Source organism: Phyllobates terribilis, unplaced genomic scaffold (genome assembly GCF_046119375.1).
Source record: "Phyllobates terribilis strain yellow unplaced genomic scaffold, ASM4611937v1 Scaffold_2__4_contigs__length_985480577, whole genome shotgun sequence".
NCBI lineage: Eukaryota > Metazoa > Chordata > Amphibia > Anura > Dendrobatidae > Phyllobates > Phyllobates terribilis.
Window position 1 is genome coordinate 812,512,175 of NW_027362762.1, and position 21,585 is coordinate 812,533,759.

Here is a 21,585-nt window from a genome sequence, read left to right on the forward strand (position 1 = left end):
CCCCGTGAGGGCCATCTTCAGCTGGCGGAAGGACTTTTCTTCCAACTTCTCCCATCTGAAGGGCGGCTTCTGGTTCTTGGCCTTCCTGGACTGGCCTATCAGGAGGTCCTGCATAGGAGCTGCCTTTTTGGTGAAACCGGGTATGAACCTTCGGAAGTAGCCTACCAACCCGAGGAACTGCCTCACTTCCTTTACACTGGAGGGGCTTGGCCATTCCTTAATTGCGGTGATCTTATCAGGGTCGGGAGCCACTCCGTCAGCACTCACCACGTGTCCCAGGTACTGCACCTTTGGCTTCAGGAGGTGACACTTGGAGGGTTTCACCTTTAGGCCGTAACTTGCCAGAGCTTCAAACACTTCCGCCAGGTGCTTCAGGTGGTCCTCGTAGGTTTTGGAGTAGACGATGACATCGTCCAGGTATAACAGGACCCTCTCAAAGTTCCGGTGTCCCAGACAGCACTCCATCAATCGCTGGAAGGTTCCTGGTGCGTTGCAGAGTCCAAACGGCATGCAGGTAAACTCACTAAGTCCCATCGGGGTGGTGAATGCGGTCTTTTCCCGATCCGCCTCTGCTACAGGAACCTGCCAGTACCCGCTAGTGAGATCCAAGGTGGAGAAGAAGTTAGCAGATTTTAAAGCAGCCAAAGACTCCTCTATTCTTGGTAAGGGGTACGCATCTTTGTGTGTGATACGGTTTATTTTCCGGTAATCTACACACATTCTCATGGTGTTGTCTTTCTTTTTGACCAAGACTAGTGGAGCTGCCCAGGGGCTACAGCTTTCCCTGATTACCCCAGCCTCCTTCATGTCTCTAAGCATCCCCTTGGCGTGTTGGTAGTGTGCAGGGGGTACGGGTCGATACCTCTCTTTTATGGGAGGATGGTCTCCCGTGGGGATGTGATGTTCTACCCCCTTGACTCGCCCGAAGTCTAACGGGTGTTTACTAAACACTCTCTCGTACTCTTGAACCACCCGGTAGACTCCCTGTTTCTGGTGAGAGGGAGTGGAGTCAGTACCCAAATGTAGTTGCTGACACCAATCCTCCATTTGTTGTTTAGAGCCGTTACCTTCCTCCGGAGAAGATGGAGGCAAGGGTTCTACGGACTGTATAGAATTCTGATTGATGGTATACAATTTGGCTAGCGTGGCATACCGGGGCAGGTACACTTCCCTCTTCCCGATATTTATTATGCGAACGGGCACCCTCCCATGGCGTACATTGACCACCCCCCGTGCTGTCAAAATGGTGGGCCTACTGTCTGAGTAAACTGGTTCTACCATTGCCTGGTAATCTCTACCTCTCAGACCAATAGCCGCCCGGCACCAAATCATCATTTCACTTTTTGGGGGCATGGCAATAGGGAAAGGGTCACACATTCTCACGCTACCAATCTCACCGCCGGAGAGTTCCACCTGTTGCCGTCGCATCAGTGCCCGGATCTCTTTTTGGAGCACTCGCTGCTGGCCGGAGCTGGCGTTCTTGGCAACCTGCTGTAAAATAAAAATCACCTCTGCAAGACAATTTTCAATTACATTAGTTCCTAGAGTTATCTTAGGGTGACTCTCGTGCTTATCAATGTCCACAATGATCAGTCCCTGGGCTGCCAGCTCGACTCTACCGATTTTAATGGTCACCTCTTTAAATCCGATCTGTGGCACGGGCTGACCATTGCTGGCGATGATACTCAAGTCGTCGTCAGGGTAGCGGGTTATATCCGAGTCATTCCAGTACTGCTTGAAGAGCACGTACGGGATGGTGGTGACCTGTGACCCAGTGTCCAGTAGGGCACTCATAGGAATGCCATCCAGTACCACAGGCAAGACTGGACGTCCTCCCACATATTTGTCACGCCAGTTTGATGGGCCTGATGATCTTTTTCCTAGGGGTTGGCCCTCTACCCTAGGTTGTGCCAGTTTAAAGGACAGTACCTTGCCATATGTCCGGGTTGATTGCAGCGGCGGCAGATAGGTTGTCCGTCCTCGTTGTATCGGTCGCTGGGTCTTCCTCTGGCCGGTGGGGTCCTCCTTGGTCGGCGCCACTGGATGTCCTCCGGTCCAGATGCCAGCTGGATCTTCCCTGGAGTAGAAACCTGTAAAGACTGCACAGTTCGGGTTAGCGCAGCAACGCTTTTAGCTAGCTCTTGGACCTGATGGTGCAGGTCGGGAGCCGGGTCATTGTTCAAAGCCTGCGCATCAGCTCCCACAGGCCCTGCCGACAAGGGCGCCGCCTCTTGGTGGTAAGTGGTAGTGGGGCGTCTGTGGGTCACAACGCCACCTGGTGCCGGTTCTCGGAGCACCCGGATGGCTCTGTACTTGAACTGTGCAAATCCCAGATGAGGGTCCTGTAAGGCCATTGCCCGCAACTGGGTTCGGTGGGCATTGCAATATAAACCCTCTATAAATTGTTCAGTCAACAGCCGGTCCTCGTCTCCCACGCCGTCAGGGTCGGTCTGCTTAATGGCTCTCAGGGCCTCTTGTAGGTTTAGTGCATAGTCCCTTATACTCTCTTGTGCTCGCTGCTTGCACCCGTAGAATCTAAGCTTGATCTCAGCTGAGGTGCGGGTATCAAAGGTATCCTTCAGCCGGGTTAGTATCCCTGCGACAGTCCTTCCCCAAGGTGGCCAGGACTTTACCTCCCTTTGGGCTGCCCCAGTTAATTGGGCCACCAGGATGCTCACTTTTTGCTCTTCTGTGAGGGGGTACACCTTGAAGAGGCTATCCAGCTTTTCTCTAAAGTCATGCAGAGTATGTGACTCCCCTGAGTACTGGGGTAGCCAGGCCGCTCCCGGGATATAGGGCATGGTGAAAGGCATGACTGCAGCAGCGGTGGCGCTGGCGGGGGTTGAGGCAGTGAAGCTCTCCTCCGTATCCGACATCTTCCTCCCCCCTAGTGGACCGTGGCCTACCTTGCGATGATCCTCTTCCGTAGGCCGCGGCTCCACAGTGGATCGTCAGGGTTGAGGACCTTCCGTCGCGCTCCTGTGACGTCGGCGTCTGCTGGGCTCCTTCCAGGACCTTACGCAACGTCCGGACGTGAGGCGGGGCTTCAGTTCTCACGCGCTTTCGGAGTCCACGCCCCTCTTCTTCCCGCGCGGCGTCTTCAAGATGGCGTCCAACGGCGGGAAAACTCCACGGATGGCGGGAAGAAGGCAGAAGATGGCGCCGGATGGCGGGAAAACTTCGCGGATGGCGGGAAGAAGGTAGAAGATGGCGCCGGATGGCGGGAATCTTCACCACTGGTAAGTTTGAACAGTCTTTTTCAGGCACGCAGTACCCGGTGGTTGCGGGCACGAGATCCTTCCGACTACGCCAAAAGTTGACGCGCCCTGGGCCTATGTGATGTAGCGTTGCGCACGCAGGGACTACCCGGAGCCGGATCTGATAGGGGTAGTAGTCTCGTGGCGGTGACCCGGTCCGTGCCCAGGGAGTCAGACTAAGTGGCGGTATATTAGCAGTAGATGTAGAACGACTACGCCACCCGTTGAATGCAGCTATGGAGCTGCCGCTGCAGGGCAATTCGCTGAGGCCGGTGGGAGGATGGTGCAGCGTGGATGGTATAACCCCCAACGGGAGGGGTATGGCCTCAGGGCAGCCGACGTGGATGATGGGGGTAGCAGGAATCACTCAGAGATGATACGGTGTAGTTCAGGGTCTTTACTGGTGACAAAGATAGACCCTCCCGGAGTACTGGCTAGCGGTCGGGGCCTGGTCAGTCCTTGAGCAGATGGGATCCCCCTTGGCCAGGCAGAGTTGTAGGCCTCCCCAACTAATTGTACTCTTCTGGCTACCTTGCTAGAGGCGGGTAAAGGTAGCCCACGTCCCTGAGTGTACCGTGTGGTGCTCACCCGTATGGCCGGTGACTCGGGGCCTTCTAGTAGCTTCCGCTCACGACGGCGGTGCTGGTCCCACACGTGTGACCGAGCCTTCGGGTTTCTGGGCCAGAGGACCTGAAATCCCCTGCCGGTCGGTTTCTGCTGCTGGGTAGGAGTTAGTCCCCACAGCCTCGGACTCCGGGTCCGGTAAGAAATCTTCAATCAGGGCGAGCTCTACAGCTTCCAGCCCTGATCTCCTCTTAGCACGACTCCCACAGAGCTCCTGATCTTTCTTTCCTATCACTGCTTCTCTTCTTCTCTCTACTCTTCTTCTCTAACCCTGCCTCAGCCCCAGGTTTATATAGGGGAAGTTCTTCCCCTCCCAGGACTGGGCAGGAGGTGTGGCATGCATAGGATTCCTGACCAAGAGACCTCCCACCTGCTCTCAGACATAACACTGCTGTTACTGTGGAAACCAGACCCCTGGGGTGCCACAGAAGTATGAGTTTTATATGGGAAAAACTGAGGAAGCTCTGCCAGGTTATGCACTTTGATGATACAAGTTTTTTTATGCATCTGGCTAGAGTCTTTAGAAGACTTTGAGCCCTTCCTAAAGCCTGAGAATAGCAGCAAAATATGTGATAGAAGAGAATGATTTTGAAAAGATAAATCTCTATTGTAGAGATCCAAGTTGTGAAAAAAAAACGTATTCCTCATTAAATGGATTTAATACAAATGCAGGTAATAATGACTCTGGAACTAGCCACCTTGAGGATGTGTTGGTCGCAAAGAACCAGACCTTAAAGGACAACCAGCTGATGTCAACTTCAGAAACGAGGTTCAGAGAGTCTTTTCAAGACGAGGGAGATTTCGAGGATACTGGAGGGTCGAATTTGGCCCAAGGGTTTTTGAGTCTTCAAGAATTTGAGATTGTAAAACTCCCTATCCAGAAACCCGATGATAGCAGTTAAGGTCCTTGGTTCTGGGATCCTTAAAACACTACTCTGCTGTTTTTTTTTTCAGTGCTGAAATTACGCTTTAAATGTAAGTCCATTGCCCCCGTTGTTATACTCACCTTCCGGTGGCTTCACCTTTTACTGACATCACTCCAGTCCCGCGGCGCCCTCTTGTACCTTCTCTAACTTCTGACACATGAGCTCAATGCAAGTCTATGAGAGCCAGAACGAGGCTCACATAGAGATGTATTGAAAAGTGACATCCGGCGATCTCCATGAAACACCGGAGCTGCCAGCAGGTCACTTTTTAGCTGGAGACCGACGGGAACGACGCTGGTAAAGGATGAAGGCAGCGGCAAGTGACAGGGGGAAGGGGAATTACATTTAAAGCACTATTCCAGCGGTGCTTTAACAAAACCATCTGGCAGAAGTAAGCACAATAGGGAGCTCTTTAAAGAATAATTCTGCGCTTTGAATCAAAAAGAGAATTTCTTCCAGACCATTGATAAACTATTAGTAGAAACCTTCCAGAAATTATCAAAGTATTGATAATCTTTTGAGGGAGACCTTTCTTACAATCTATTATCTATCCTCCAAGCAGAGAAAAGCAGCCTGTCGATATGGAACAAAACAGACCTTCTGGACTAAATTTTTGTGCTGAAGAAGATTCTAATATTCTCTTTTCCAAATATGTAACAATGCTGAAAAGCATGCCTCTCAGGCTGGATCAGTTACGGGCACAGACCTACACTTCCACTCAGACACCAGCCCGGTGGAGGAGGGTTACAGCTATGGACTTGCATTAGGAAAAATGAGTTAGTTTGACCTTTTTCAGGTTGAAAATGGACTCAAAATCAACTTCTAAACATAGTTTACAAGACACTTTCTTCATCAGTGGTACAGGAAAATGTCTGCATCTTTAAAAAAAACATGAATTATATGCAGGGCAATGCTCCACCACATGCATCAAAGTCTCCACTGTTTTGCTGCCAGGAAAGGCCTTAAAGAAGAAAGAATAATGTCATAGCCCCTTCCTCACCTGGCCTAAATCCTATTGGGAACTTTTGGGCCCTTGTTAAACAGGAGATTTATGGTGAAGGAAAACAGGTTGGTGCTGCCCAAAAAGTTGATCGCTAACAGAATAAGAAACTGACAGACCCCATGGATAGAAGACTTATCACTGTTATTGAATAGAAGGAGAGTTTTATTGGTCACAAATATTTTTTTTTGAAATGTACAGTATTTTTCCACATTTTGAGTTGTTCGTTGTTATTCTCATTTTAACAGATAAAAATAAACAACGGAGATGGGAAAATTTACATTTTTCATTCAGCTGCATAATAATTCTGCACACTAATGGTTGCCCAATAATTCTGGACCCAGAGATATTCTCCTAAGAAAGACAAAAGCCCAGTTTTACTTTCGTTAATATTCAGGGTTAACTGACAGTACTGTAGTGGTTCAATAATAAAATTAATCATCAAAAATACAAATTGCCTAATAATTTTTGCACAAAGTGTATAAGTGATGCATGATGTTTCATAACTAGATAAAACACTTTTGTCTAGTATTTTTTCATCAGTTTTTACGCTTCCGGCCCACTGGAGAGTTGTGCCTTTTTGCAACTTTTGCATAAAAGATGTAATTTATAACTTGGCTTAAACCTTGTTGCATAGCTAACTATTCCCAGATTACACATTGTTTGAAAGTGGCGACAGGATTGTAAAATAGCAAAGAAAACACATGAGAAAAAATGTGCTAATTTTTTACAAAACTTTATGAATGTACCCCTGGACAGTCTAAAGATGTGGCAAATTTAACATACACCTTCACTTCTATAAATTTGGAACATTTTAAAACTGTCTAGTCTTAAATTTACACTGTATTAAAACTAGACAGCAATGATAAATCTGCCCCGCTGTGCTCAGTTATATTTCCAAACAAAATAGTAGACATGACTCTAATCAAAGTTTGATTATCATATTGCAAACTCTGAGCTATGAGTTAGTAATTAATATCTGAGCTATAAGTTAGTAATCAGATATTTATATGCATTTGCTAGAGATGAGGGAATCTGGCGAAACTCATGTTTGGTAAATCATGCGACTTTTACAAGGAAATTCGATTTGCAGCAAAGTTATTTGCTTTGAATTGAATGTTCCTTATTATGCACAGACCCCAGAGCACAATGAACACGTAAAATGTCAAAAAAAATAATACTTACCTCATTGTCCACCTTTGCTACCACCCTCGTATGCTGCTGCCAGGTCCTCCCCCCATCTTCTTTCTCCCTTCCCTCTCGTGCACATTCTCTTCACTCCAGACTCAGTCTTCCGACACATATAGGCCTTTGTCGACAATGTGCGCCATACTGTCACTCAGGTGACATGCATCGTAATATGTGATGTCACAACTAGTGTTGAGCTACCCCCGTAGTGTTCGGGTTCGGTTCGGTTCGTCGAGCAGTTCGTCGAACACCGTTAAAACCAATGGCAGGCAAACAAAAACACATAGAAAACACATAGAAAACATCTTCAAAGGTGTCCAAAAGCTGACAAACTGCTCAGAAGACACATCTAACACATGGAAAAGTGACAAGTTCATATAGTCATACGAAAAGAAAAGAGGTGGAGGAGTAAAAGGAGGATGAGACACAGATATAGGCATGTCATGCCCTTCTAAAATCAAGAAAGGCTGGAGTAAAAATCTAAAATCAACTTACCAACACCCAGACGTCGTGACAAGAAAATTAAAAAAAGAAATATCTTTAGGTAGAATGGCGGTTCCATTCAGAACACTTTCCTTACAAGACGTAGTGGTATCCCAGTTGGGAGTCGTGCCAAAAACGGAACCCAATACATTCGGACTAATCCACCATTTGTCATATCCAAGGGGCAGGTCAGTAAACGACAACATCGACGCGGAACCAAGTACAGTAGTATATACTGTACCTCCTTTGACAAGGCAATCAGGCGGGTCAAGAAGTTGGGAAGGGGCACCCTAATGGCCAAAACAGACATTGAGGGGGCGTTCCAGTTACTTACTACCTGTGCCTCCGAATAGTGTCCACCTATTGGGCTGCTTCTGGGAAGGAGCATACTATATAGATCGCTGTTTGCCCATGGGGTGCTCCATATCCTGCTCACTATTTGAGGCGTTTAGTTGCTTCCTCGAATGGGTCATCATGGACGTTTCTAAGGGGGCACATATTATCCATTACCTCGACGACTTCTTATGCCTGGGCCCAAAAGATTCGCCACAGTGTGAATACGCGCGGTAGTCCACCTGTGAGAAGGAGAGAGCTGGAGGGAGAGCGGACACCACAGAGCCGGGTTAGCTGGAGAACGGAAGAAGGAAAGAGGGCGAGGGAGGTAAGGGAGTATGGTGGAAGGCCGACCTGAGCTCCCCCACGTTCCTGCTGGGCGGAGAACAGCCCTGGGAAAAAAAGCCGCTTGCGCATCCCTTTGAGGTTATGGGCGCGAGCAGGCAGAGGGACTACGCTGGAGTGTGAAGCCGACACGGCCAGGCCGTTCCTGCCAGTACGACCTCCGTGTCGCCGGGTTTGTGCCAGAGCCGCGGTGGACCCTGACGGCCAGCCCCCCTCTCCCAATACTGGTGCCTGTCCGCTGGTGCATCGAGACCCCCCGTAGTGGAGGCAGGTCTAAGCTCTGTAATTTAAATTGGCTCTGTAATTTGAATGAGTACACTTTAAATCCTTTTACAAGGATCTATTGGAGGGCAAGTCTGGTGCCAGCAGCCGCGGTAATTCCAACTCCAGTAGCGTCCACTAAAGCTGCTGCAGTTAAAAAGCTTTTATAAGGATCGAGCTTGGCGGTCCGCCGCAAGGCATGCTACCGCAAGTCCCAGCCCCTTTGCCTTGGGGCGCCTCCCCGATGCACTTGACTGAGTGTCCCGGGGGCCCGAAGGGTTTCCTTTGAAAAAATTAAGTGTCCAAAGCACAGGCGGTGTAGCTTGCTTAACAGCTGGGCTACTCCGCTGACTAGCAGGCACTGCTACTAGGCCCAAAGTATTGCCTGGGCTAGATGCAGTTAAAAAGCTCGGGCGTCGTGGGCGTGTCCTGGGTTGCCTAGACAGCGGAGGGGATGATACTTCCTCCCCTCCTGCTGTGCCTGGCGGCGCTGGACTCGCTCGGGCGCTTGAGGGGGCGGGACGCGATGACGGGCTGCGCGTCCATTGGACAGACACTGCTATCATTCTATATATATACACCCTCTGATTTTCCTTTAGCCACCTCTCCTGACGAAGCCACTTCGGTGAAACGCGCGTCGAGGCGCGCTATTCATTCCCTTCTGCAGACTCTCCACACCTGGTCATCACTATGTCACAAGGTAATGTGTGGCTATTCTGATTACTATAAGCAGATCACTTTAGATACATTTGATCTGCTTGCTGTACTGTTTGTCTAACTTTAGATCCATAGCCTAGGTGTCTCTCCAACAAGTCGGACACAGACCACATTGCCTGATTATATTTAACACCTGGGTACTTACTATGGGGAGATATCTGCAGTTGGGTTAAGGTTTTCCTTTCTCTCTTTGGGGTATTTTCGATCGTAACCCCTATTTGGTCTCTCATCCTAGTCACTCTTATTTGTCTTTTACTGCTATATATTACATGTTGTACTTTGTTCAATAAAGATACCGTATTTTGCATTAACAGCTATATCTTTGGCCGTTATTTACTGAGAGCGATGTCCTTTATACACCAGCATTATCTCTATTACATCTCTCTCTCTCTCTCCCTTTTGGATGTTCAGATTTTGATTGCCAGCTCTTCTTATAGGTTTATAATAGGCCCAAAGTATTGCCTGGGCTGGATGCAGTTAAAAATTTGTAATTAGATCTACAGGCGGTGTAGCTTGCTTAACAGCTGGGCTACTCTGCTGACTAGCAGACACTGCTACTAGGCCCAAAGTATTGCCTGGGCTAGATGCAGTTAAAAATTTGTAATTAGTTCTACAGGCGGTGTAGCTTGATTAACAGCTGGGCTACTCCGCTGACTTGCAGACACTGCTACTAGGCCCAAAGTATTGCCTGGGCTAGATGCAGTAAAAAATTTGTAATTAGATCTACAGACGGTCTAGCTTGCTTAACAGCTGGGCTACTCCGCTGACTAGCAGACACTGCTACTAGGCCCAAAGTATTGCCTGGGCTAGATGCAGTTAAAAATTGTTATTAGATACACAGGTGGTGTAGCTTGCTTCAGATGGGCTACTCCGCTGACTGCGAGACACTGCTACTAGCCCAAAATGATTGGCTGTGTTAGATGCAGTAAAAAATTGTTATTAGATACACAGGCGGTGCAGACCTCTGATTCCCAGGCTATAGTATGAGTAAACAGCTCTGCAGACTCAACTATCTGTGTTACCCCAAGCCATAGTGTATGTAGTTTCTTACGGTTAAAAGGGGGGGGGGGTGACCCGACCCACCTGGAATTGACGATGCCAACATCATGTAAAACACAGCAAGGGGACTCCAAAAAGAGTCTCCATTTTTTCCAAAAATTGTGGCACAGACACCACTTAAGTGGCATCAATTGCCCCAGAGTTGTTTAAAGTGGTTGGTGAGGTGATTTTCCAAAATCCTCAAGCTTTTAGTCTCCCCAGGATGACACAGGGGTAGAAAAGTCCTTGCAGATCCATGATTTGTTCATCTTTATGAACGTGAGTCTGTCTACATTCTCAGTGGACAGCCGCGTGCGCTTATCTGTCAGCACACCACCAGCAGCGCTGAACACACGTTCAGAGAGAACGCTGGCTGCGGGGCACGACAAGATCTCCAAGGCGTGAGTGGCGAGCTCAGGCCATTTTTCCACATTGGAAGCCCAAAATGAGCAAGGGTCCAGTGACACAGTCATGGCTTTGATGTTCACTTGGAGATACTCCTGTACCATCCTCTCTAGGCATTGACTATGTGTCAGACTTCTTGTCTCCTGTGGCCTTGCAAAGGATGGTCTAAAAAATTGGTGAAACGATTCCACAAAATTGCTGTTACCAGCAGATACGGTGTTACTGTTACGGTTTGAGTGATGAAGACTCGACAGTCCCACGGTTGGCAAGTTAGAACTGTGAGATTCACTACGTGCACCACTGGTGTTCTGTGGAAAAGCAGATGTAAGATTCTGTAACAGCCTCTGCTGATACTCCTGCATGCGTGAATCCCTTTCTATGGCAGGAATTATTTTGGCAAATTTACTTTTGTACCGGGGATCTAAGAGTGTGGCAACCCAGTAGTCGGGATTACTTCGAATTCTGACAATCCGAGGGTCATGTTGCAGGTAGTGCAGCAAGAAGGCACTCATGTGTCTTGCGCATCCAGGAGGACCAAGTCCTTGTTGTGTTGGTGGCTAGGTAAGAATCATGCTTCCTTCCTCTGCCCTCTCCCCCCAACCTCGCACAACAGAAATGTGATCAAGGTTTCCCTCATCTGATGAGTCTTCCATGCCCATCGCCAGTTTGTACTCCACTTCTTCCTCGGCTCCTGCACCTTCCTCAACAGTTTGGCTGCTACCATGCGCCCTCGTTAATCCCTCTCCCCCACCCTCCCATGCCTGCCGCCTTGGTGCTGCCGACTGTCTGTTTAAAGTGTGCTCCAGCATGTAAATGACCAGAATAGTCATGCTAATAATGGCATCGTCAGCACTAAACATCTTCGTCGCCATTTCAAAACTGTGCAGAAGGGTGCACAGGTCCCTGATCTGAGACCACTACTGCAGCGTGATTTGCCCCACCTCTGGATCTCGTTGGCCCAGGCTATATGTCATAACGTATTGCACGAGGGCTCGTCTGTTAGAACCTTGCTCTTAGGTTTTTTCTATTGCTGGTCACATGACCTTGTTGGCCTATTTAGTCCTGCTCCGCCCTTCTGGCTTTGCTGGACTTCATTGTATTACTACTCTTTAGCTAGCCGGTGCTCAGTATCTAACTCTGTTAGTTTGCTTGGTCTTCGGACCTCTGTGTTCTATATATATTATTTGTTCGTCTGTCTGCTACTATTTCTGTTAGGAGGTGTCCATTTTGCTCCCAGTCCCTAGTACTTGTAGGGATTCCTTCCCCACATCTATAGGTCTCCATACAGACTAGCTGAGGACTTTAGCAGGTCTGATCGCAGGATCAGGTCCCCTGTTACATCGTAGGGATCAAGCTGAGTTCTATCGTAGGGACAGATCTCCTCTCTTTCCTTAGCTCTGGTAGCAGAACATAACAGTAAGTCCAGCCCGCAAATTCTTTAATGAAAGATTTTTCTATTCCATCATGGTGTCGGTTCAGGATTTGGCTAAACGCCTGCAGGGACTCTCTCTGGAGGTGGCCGAGCTCCATCAGCACGTGAGTAACTGTTCTGGAGCACATTTCTTGGAGCCTAAGGTACGTTTGCCTGATTTATTTTTTGGTGAACACCAAGAATTTTTTTCATTTAAAAATGCTTGCTTATTGTATTTTCATTTGAGACCCATGTCCTCTGGGGATGAATCCCAGCGCGTAGGGTTCATAATGTCACTTTTGCGCAAAGAACCTCAGGAGTGGGCCTTTTCTTTGCTACCTAGTGATACATGCCTTAGATCAGTGGATAGTTTTTTTTCTGCTTTGGGGCTATTATATGATGATCCTGACCGTGTCTCATCTGCTGAGACTGAGTTGAGACGTTTGAGACAGGGATCAGGTAATGTGGAAAAATATTGTACTCATTTCCGTCGGTGGTCTACTCAAATAGGGTGGAACGATTCTGCTCTGAAGAGTCTGTTTCTGGCAGGGCTTAGTGAAAGGGTTAAAGACCTGCTAATTGCTTATCCCACACCTGAAGATTTGCAACAGGCTATGCAATTAGCTATACGGGTGGATAGGAGACTGCGTGCAAGGGTTAATGAGAGCAAATCCTCTGCTATGTCAGTTTCTGGTCATAGGAATGTGTGTACTAACAGTGGAGAGCCGATGGAGATTGGAGCGATGGCACCTCGCTCTCAAGAGAAAGACCGCAGATTTTCTGAAGGTTTGTGTTTCTATTGCGGAAATTCTGGTCATTTCATTAAAAGCTGTGTGCTTCGTATGAAGAAAGAAAAAAAAATGGTCAGTCATGCCCGTATTGCCTGTTTAAATTCCAAGGGTGTATTTTTAGCTGCTTCCACTATTGCTCAGGAAAAATTAATGGAATTTCGGGTGTTTGTCGATTGTGGGTCTACTCTGAATGTAATTGATGGGGGATTCTTGGAAAAACTCAATTTAAAACCCGAACCTTTGTCATCCCCCATTGCTGTGGTTTCTGTGGATGGCAGAAGGAAGTCATTAAGTGGGTGCGTCAATGTACTATATGTGCTAGATCTAAGTCCTCACATACTCCTGCTGCGGGGTTGCTTTGCCCTCTGGAGGTTCCCAGTGCTCCTTGGACACATTTGGCTATGGACTTTATAACTGACCTTCCCCCCTCTGAGGGTTTTACTGTCATCTGGGTGGTCGTGGACCGTTTTAGCAAGATGTGTCACTTGGTTCCCTTCGTCAAACTGCCCTGCGCTAAGACTCTCGCTAAGGCCTTTGTCAAGGAAATTGTCAGACTTCATGGCGTTCCTACTGACATTGTTTCTGATAGGGGACCTCAGTTCGTGGCTCATTTTTGGCGCGCCTTTTGTGACAGGTTGGGAGTTCATTTGTCGTTCTCATCCGGATATCATCCTGAATCTAATGGCCAGACAGAAAGGAAAAACCAGGATGTTGAGCAGTTCTTGCGTTGTTTTGTGGCAGACAATCAAGAGGGGTGGTCTGAGTTTCTGCCACTTGCTGAATTTGCTTTGAACAATCATACATCTTCTTCTGCTGGTTGTTCGCCTTTTTTTTGTTGTTCTGGGAGACATCCGTCCTTTGGGTCGTTCTCCAAGTTGGTATCTGCCGTGCCTGAGGAGGAAAATTTTTCCGGCGATTTGGAGAGAGTTTGGACGGATGTGCGTGGTAATCTTCAGGAGGCTAACAGAAAATCTAAAGACTACTTTGATAGGAAACGACAGGAGGTTTTGTTCGCTGTTGGTGACATGGTTTGGTTGTCCTCTAGGAATCTGCGATTGAGGATTCCTTCTAAGAAATTGGGTCCCAAGTTTGTAGGGCCCTTTAAGGTGCTTCAGGTTGTCAACCAATCTGCTGTTAGGTTGGAGGTTCCTACCTCCTGGAGAATTAATCCGGTGTTTCATGTCTCTCTGTTGAAAAAAGCTGTTGTGTCGGATTGTGACGCCTCTGCCTCTGTTCCTCCGGTGGTGGAGGACGGGGAATATGAAATTTCTCGCATCCTTAATTCTAGACGGTATAGAGGTAGTTTGCAGTATCTCGTGGCCTGGAAAGGTTTCGGACCCGAGGATAACTCATGGGTGAGGTCGGATGATGTTTCCGCGTCCAGACTTATCAGAGCGTTTCACAGGAGATTTCCTGATAAGCCTGGTCCTAGGGGATCCGGAGGATCCTCTTAGAAGGGTGGGTACTGTTAGAACCTTGCTCTTAGGTTTTTTCTATTGCTGGTCACATGACCTTGTTGGCCTATTTAGTCCTGCTCCGCCCTTCTGGCTTTGCTGGACTTCATTGTATTACTACTCTTTAGCTAGCCGGTGCTCAGTATCTAACTCTGTTAGTTTGCTTGGTCTTCGGACCTCTGTGTTCTATATATATTATTTGTTCGTCTGTCTGCTACTATTTCTGTTAGGAGGTGTCCATTTTGCTCCCAGTCCCTAGTACTTGTAGGGATTCCTTCCCCACATCTATAGGTCTCCATACAGACTAGCTGAGGACTTTAGCAGGTCTGATCGCAGGATCAGGTCCCCTGTTACATCGTAGGGATCAAGCTGAGTTCTATCGTAGGGACAGATCTCCTCTCTTTCCTTAGCTCTGGTAGCAGAACATAACATCGTCGGTGCTGCCACAGTACTGCAACATGTGCAGAGTTGAATTCCATCGTGTCAGCACATCGCATTTCAGCCGGTGAACTGGCAGGCCCAACGACTTCTGTAGAGAAGTAAGTCATTGAGCTGCGGGATGCAAACGGCGGAAGTGAGCACACAGTGACCGTGCCCTCTGCAGAAGGCCATCTAGTCCGGGATAGTGGGCTAAAAATTGCTGGACAACCAGGTTCAACACGTGAGCCATACAAGGCACGTGGGTGACATTGCCCCGGCGAAGGGCCGCACGCAGGTTTGCAGCATTGTCGCACATGACCTTCCCTGGCTGCAGGTTCAGTGGAGACAACCATTCATGAAACTCGGTCTCCAGAGCTGACCACAACTCCTCAGCTGTGTGACTCACATTTCCCAGACATTTCAAAGTAAACACCGCCTGATGCCGTTGAGCCCTGCTGCCAGCACAGTAAGGAGGTGTGCAGGATTCCTTCTGCGCAGTTAGAACGCGGGTGGCATTACCAGACAGGCTTTGGGTGCAGGTGGAGGACCGAGAGGAGGTTGAGGAGGCAGAAGCAGTGGAGGAACTTCTAGATAAAGAGGATTGACGCACCACTCGTGGGGACGGCAAGACTTGGACAGCAGCCCCTTGTCCTGCTGCCACCATAGTTACCCAGTGCCCAGTCAGCAACATGTAACGCCCCTGTCCATGCCTACTCGTCCAAGTGTCTGTGGTGAAATGCACCTTGTCACACACAGAGTTTCTCAAGGAAGCGGTGATGTTGTGTGCGACATGCTGGTGTAGCGCAGGCACAGCTTTTTTTGAGAAGTAGTGGCGACTGGGCATCTGGTACTGGGCCACTGCGACGGACATAAGGTCTCGAAAATCCTCTGTGTCCACCAAGCGGAAAGGCAGCATTTCTGTAGCCAACAGCTTGCAGATGGTGAAATTCAACCTCTTAGCTTTGTCATGACTAGGAGGAAATGGTCTTTTACTTGTCCACATCTGAGGGACCGAGGGCTGGCTGTTGTGCCTAGATGGGGTTGAGTAGGGTGTCCCCGGCAAACTGCCGGTCTGTGAGGAAGATGCAGGTGGACATGTTATGTTGCCTTGATCCAAAGGTGGTGCTCTTGATGTCGGAGAGCGCTCAACACCAGCAGGTGTTTCCACTTCCAAATGAACTGACGACCTGCCAATCACACTGACTGTTGCGGGTAAAGAGGTGGCAGGTCTGCGTCCAAAAACATGTGTGACTTATGTCCCCCCAGTCACAGAGGATGAAGAGGCCGCAGATGCACAAGATGGGGCAGATGGTGGTTGGCCTTGCCCGGTAGGCCGTATTGTAGTACAGTGAGCTTCCCACTGCAACTTATGCTTCATATCCATGTGACGGTTCATGCATGAAGTACTCAAGCTATGGATTTTTTGGCCTCTACTTAGCTTTTGGTGACAAATGTTACAGATAACATGAGTTGGGTCATCCTTTGCGATCTCAAAAAATGCCCAGGCTATGCAAGGCTTAGAGCCCATGCAACCTGAAGAGCCACCACGACTTGTGGTCAGAGGCAGAGTTGTGGTTGAGGATGCAGTTGTTGACGTGCTTCCAGTACACCGTCTCTGTCCAGGAAGGCGCAACCTAACCTCGTCGTCATTAGCATCCTCCTCCACCTCCTCTGCTGACCTCATCGACTGGCTGACTGTGGGTTGATAGTAAGTGGGATCTCCAACCTCGTCATCATCACCCTGTGTGTTCTCACACCCGTCATCCTCAGAGCCAACCTTTTCCTGCCCTGACCGAAAAGTCAAGTTGTCGCTCCAATCAGCTATCTGAGTCTCATCTACGTCTTCCTCATTGTCTCCACCAACAGGAGTTACAGTTTGGGAACGAGGGTCTACATTATGCTCAGAACCTTCTTCATCTGGGCCTGGATCTGACTCATAAACATTCTGGGCATCAGTGCAGATCATTTCCTCGTCTGGATTCACAGAAGCTCTGGAGCAGACCTCTGATTCCCAGGCTATAGTATGAGTAAACAGCTTGCAGACTCTGCCATCTGTGTTACCCCATACTCAGACGGGCAGCTGGAGACTTGGGAGCTGTGAGGAAGCAAGTGCGATTGGGGTGACACCTCTGAGGACTGGAGTATTTGTGATGTTGAAGTTGAGGTGAAGGAGAGCCCACTTGAAGGAACACTTAATATCTGTTGAAGCACCTGCTGTTTTTGTGCCTCAACTGGAATTTGTAGCGATGGGCGTGTCCATAAAAAAGGGATCATATCACATTGTCCACAAAAAGAAGTAGACATCTTAGTTTGGCTGGAAGATGGTCTTTCTTCTGCAGATGTCACTGTTGCTTTACCACCTACCCCACGGACACAACTTTTTTTTCCCTTTCCAACATGCCTATTCCCCTTTCCACCAGCAGCAGGCCTTTTGCCACTCATTTTGATGGTTAACTAATTGGCAACTCTGTAGTTGTTTGCACAAAAAACGATGGATGGAAACCGAGCAGAGCTGAGTGGCCAAACTGTGGTACTAGCCCAAAAGGATTGGCTGGGTTAGATGCAGTAAAACAATTTTATTAGATACACAGCTGGGCTACTCCAATGACTACGAGACACTGCTACTAGGCCCAAAAGGATTTCCTGGGTTAGATGCAATAAAAAATTAGAATTAGATACACAGGCGGTGTAGCTTCCTTCACAGGTGGGCTACTCCGCTGACTACGAGACACTGCTACTATGCCCAAAAGGATTTCCTGGGTTAGATGCAGTAAAAAATTAGAATTAGATACACAGGCGGTGTAGCTTCCTTCACAGGTGGGCTACTCCGCTGACTACGAGACACTGCTACTATGCCCAAAAGGATTTACTGGGTTAGATGCAGTAAAAAATTATTGTTATTAGATACACAGGTGGTATAGCTTGCTTCAGATGGGCTACTCCACTGACTACCAGACACTGCTACTAGGCCCAAAAGGATTTCCTGGGTTAGATGCAGTAAAAAATTAGAATTAGATACACAGGCGGTGTAGCTTCCTTCACAGGTGGGCTACTCCGCTGACTACCAGACACTGCTACTAGGCCCAAAAAAATTTGCTGGGTTAGATGCAGTAAAAAATTAGAATTAGATAGACAGGCGGTGTAGCTTCCTTCACAGGTGGGCTACTCCGCTGACTATCAGACACTGCTACTAGGCCCAAAAAGATTTCCTGGGTTAGATGCAGTAAAAAATTAGAATTAGATACACAGGCATGTAGCTTCCTTCACAGATGGGCTACTCCGCTGACTACCAGACACTGCTACTAGGCCCAAAAAGATTTCCTGGGTTAGATGCAGTAAAAAATTAGAATTAGATAGACAGGCGGTGTAGCTTCCTTCACAGGTGGGCTACTCCGCTGACTACGAGACACTGCTACTATGCCCAAAAGGATTTACTGGGTTAGATGCAGTAAAAAATTCTTATTAGATACACAGGTGGTGTAGCTTGCTTCAGATGGGCTATCCCCCTGACTACTAGACACCGCTACAGGCCCAAAAGGATTGGCTGAGCTACATTTCGCCAAATGCTGTGAAAAACACTTGCACAGCACTGGCACAGACCTGTCTGGCAAAAAGTGCTATAAACTGCTGTAACCTAGCCCTCAAAAGGGCTGCAATTAGAACTAGTCCCTACTCCCTAAACCTATCTCTCTATGTAACTGGAAATTTGCTCGCAATTCACACAGTTATACTGTATAGCCCCCACAGCAGCAGCGGTGCCATCTAACACTCAGCTGCAGCAGTGAGAAAATGGTGGTGATGGGGAAAATGGCTGGGTCTTATAGGGCAAGGACATGTGACATACACAGCCAATGATGCCAATGACACATGCCCTTGCTTGTGTGAAAAAAAAGCACTTCGCTGCGTGTGTGCGCTGCTGATAGGCTGACAGACTGCACCGCCCCACTGTAAATGCAGGAAAGAAAAAAAAAATGGAGATCGGCATTATTTCTGCAGAGATCCATCCCCTGCCCCTCCCCCCACCCACTCTACACTGAAACTGTCTATTAAAATTGATTGACAGTATTACTGTGAAAAAATCCAGTTACGCTTTTGGAGCACGAACAGTTATCGAACATAACCTCGAACAGCCGAATTTTTTGCAAATCGTTCGAGTTCGAAAACAGCTCGAATTTGAGATTGGCGAACAGTTCGAGTCGAACACCGCTCATCTCTAGTCACAATATGCACCGCAATGGCTCGCAAGGATGTCAGAGGCCAAGTCATGCCGGAAGGCCTGGCCTGGAGTGAAGAGACCAAAGAGAATGTGTGCAACTAAGGAAAAGGAAAAGAAGGTGGGCTGCATGGGTGTCACTAGAGGTGAGGTATTATTTTTTTTTAAACTGTTTGCTTAGCCCTCATATGATCAGTAAAATGATATATGTAGCTGGCCTCCATTTTGCTGAAAACACTCACAGTGAATTACAAAAAGATCCTATTCTGTAGAATATTAATTTTTGTAAAATTGGAGAATCAATGTAAATTTGCTCATCTGTAGCATTCACTTATAATCTTTGGATCCTTAAGATTGGACATTACTGAACACATTATTTTTGCTCTCTTTTACAGTTGCGGAGGATGCAAGAGGTCCTGCAGAAGATGCAGAAGCAGATGAAAGACTCTCAATAAATCTTTGCAGTGCCACCTCCACTCATCATAATACCTCAAATTCTCCATTTACTTTTCTTCCGCCTAAAGACCAAATCCAATATTACAAAAGTTCTGGTGTCCACAAAGAGGAAGATAGGCTAGAAAATAGATAAGCTAAGAAAAAAAGCACATCTGTTACTGTAGGCTCCTTGGTAAAACAGTAAGATTGGTATGATGCCCACTTTGAAGATGCTGGTAGATTGCATGCATGCGGTTAATCTCCCAATACATCTATGGGAAATAGCAAAAGTAGTTTAGTCTTAGACAATTCTTGCACCATGCAGTGTATAAGAGAAAGTAATTACTTCTGCGGGTCTGTGACGTAAGGTTCAGCCATTGTTGTGACCCTGGAACCGATGGCAAGTACTGTAGATGTTTGACTGGCCATATACAACTCTTTTTGTGGGACTCCCACTGGGATGCAATCTCCTTTATTCCAGAAGATTGTTTAGTTTCTCAAAAAAAATTGTTACAATTTGAGATCTATCCTCTGCAATTCCTAATATAATGTAGTGATAACTGTGGCTCCAAGGTGAAGCTTCCCTTAAATTCTAGTCTCATCCGGTGACAGCATAGAAAATCCCAATGTGGATTACAAGACTTTATATAGATCTATATCACATCACATTAACAGTTGCTATGAAGTCGATCGCATGCACACACATTCTACATTGTAAGCCATTGCTGTCTGTATGGGAATATCATGGCTGCAATACTCTTCAGTGGTTGTTATACCAGAAAGTCTAATGTGTGCAGGGAAAGACCAGTCCCAGGATCCGAAATACTTTCCGTTATAAATCGTTTTCATATACTGGTATATATGTGAGTGTTCTGTATAGCCTTTTATACAATCCAGCTTATTTTTACATTTAGTGGCCTTTTAGCCCATGTAGAGCTATTAACGATGTTTTGTATTGCTTACATTTATAATCTACCTATACAACATCCTTATTCCACCCATATATGAGGTTTCACATAATCAGGAAACACGGAATAATGCCTCGTAATTCGACTGTCCTGACAGTGACCCAAAAACGTATAATTTACTATTTTACTTTGAAATATAGTAGTATTTTGTTTAACATTTGTTTTAGCCCGACATTATAAGAGGTTGTCTGTTTAACTTTTGGCATAGAAAATATTGTAATCTTATAATTAGCCCATTTATTAATTCTAGGAAGCACTGGTTTGGGGTTAGGTTACATTCCTGAAGGCTGAAATAAACATATTGGTGACCAATAGGATGCTGGGCTAATAATTGGCTCTCCAGGGGATCAGATCCTTCATACTTCTTTAGGATTCAAGGGTTGACATGCACAACATGGATTTACCAGAGAGGTTGATTTCTCACCAACAGTTAGTACAAGTAATTTATTAGATTTGTATAAACAGACTTGAAACTTTTTGCTTCACCTAACATTGATTATCCAGGTCTCGCTCAATAGAAATTCTCAGGCTCGTGAAAGGACAACACTACGACCACCAGCTTTGTGAAAACCACCTTCTTATTTTACATGGATCTTAAAAATGGCTGCCTTTCTGATATACCTGGTAGCCTGCTGATTATTGCATGTATTTTTCCACCAAAGCCTCAGAATTAATATTTGCTTGTAATTAAAGCTGTATCAATAAAGGAAGCAACCAAACCTACCCCACTATTTACTGGTTAGAGCATATTAAACATTGTTCACCTTCTTACAGTCTGGTGTTTCTTTTTGTCATACCAGTTATAACATAAAGAAGGTCAATAGCTATTGTAGAAATGTTCACAATTTTCAGTTGTAGAACCTATGGTGAACATAGTGAAAGTCCTAATTTGGCCCCCCTCCCAATTAGGGGTCACAGAGTAGGTATAGTCATGGCGCATGCATGCAGTCAAGAGAAGGCAATGCTATCCATCTTTTATAGATGGGGAAAGGGATGTGTATTGCAAAACTAAGACAGGTATTGTGTCCTACTGAAGCCCCTTAGTGTTTTCATCTACTACCATACCCCTGTCATGGTCCCTATAGAGTATGATGCATCCCAAAATGCCCACTGACAAATACAGTATGATAATCCCACAGTGAATTCTCCCACACAGTCTTCCTTTCATTATCATCCACAAACACAGTATGATGACCCCAGCAAAGTATGAAACCCCAACAGAACATGATGCATCCACAGTGACCCACACACAATATTAGTTCCCCACAGTGAGCCCTCCCACAATATAATGATAACAGTGATCCCTTTCCTCACAC

General features: G+C 47.0%; 1 protein-coding gene across 2 annotated transcripts in view; it reads left to right on the top strand.

Moving 5' to 3' along the window:
- SEPTIN4 (septin 4) overlaps positions 1–21,011 on the top strand; it is a 123,045-nt gene extending 102,034 nt beyond the window's left edge. For both annotated transcript variants that reach the window (XM_073667606.1, XM_073667605.1), the window contains exon 12: positions 19,262–21,011. In XM_073667606.1, coding sequence (XP_073523707.1) covers positions 19,262–19,321 — 60 coding nt within the window. In that variant the 3' untranslated portion in view covers positions 19,322–21,011. The remainder of the gene's footprint in view (positions 1–19,261) is intronic.
- Positions 21,012–21,585: the final 574 nt, after the last annotated feature.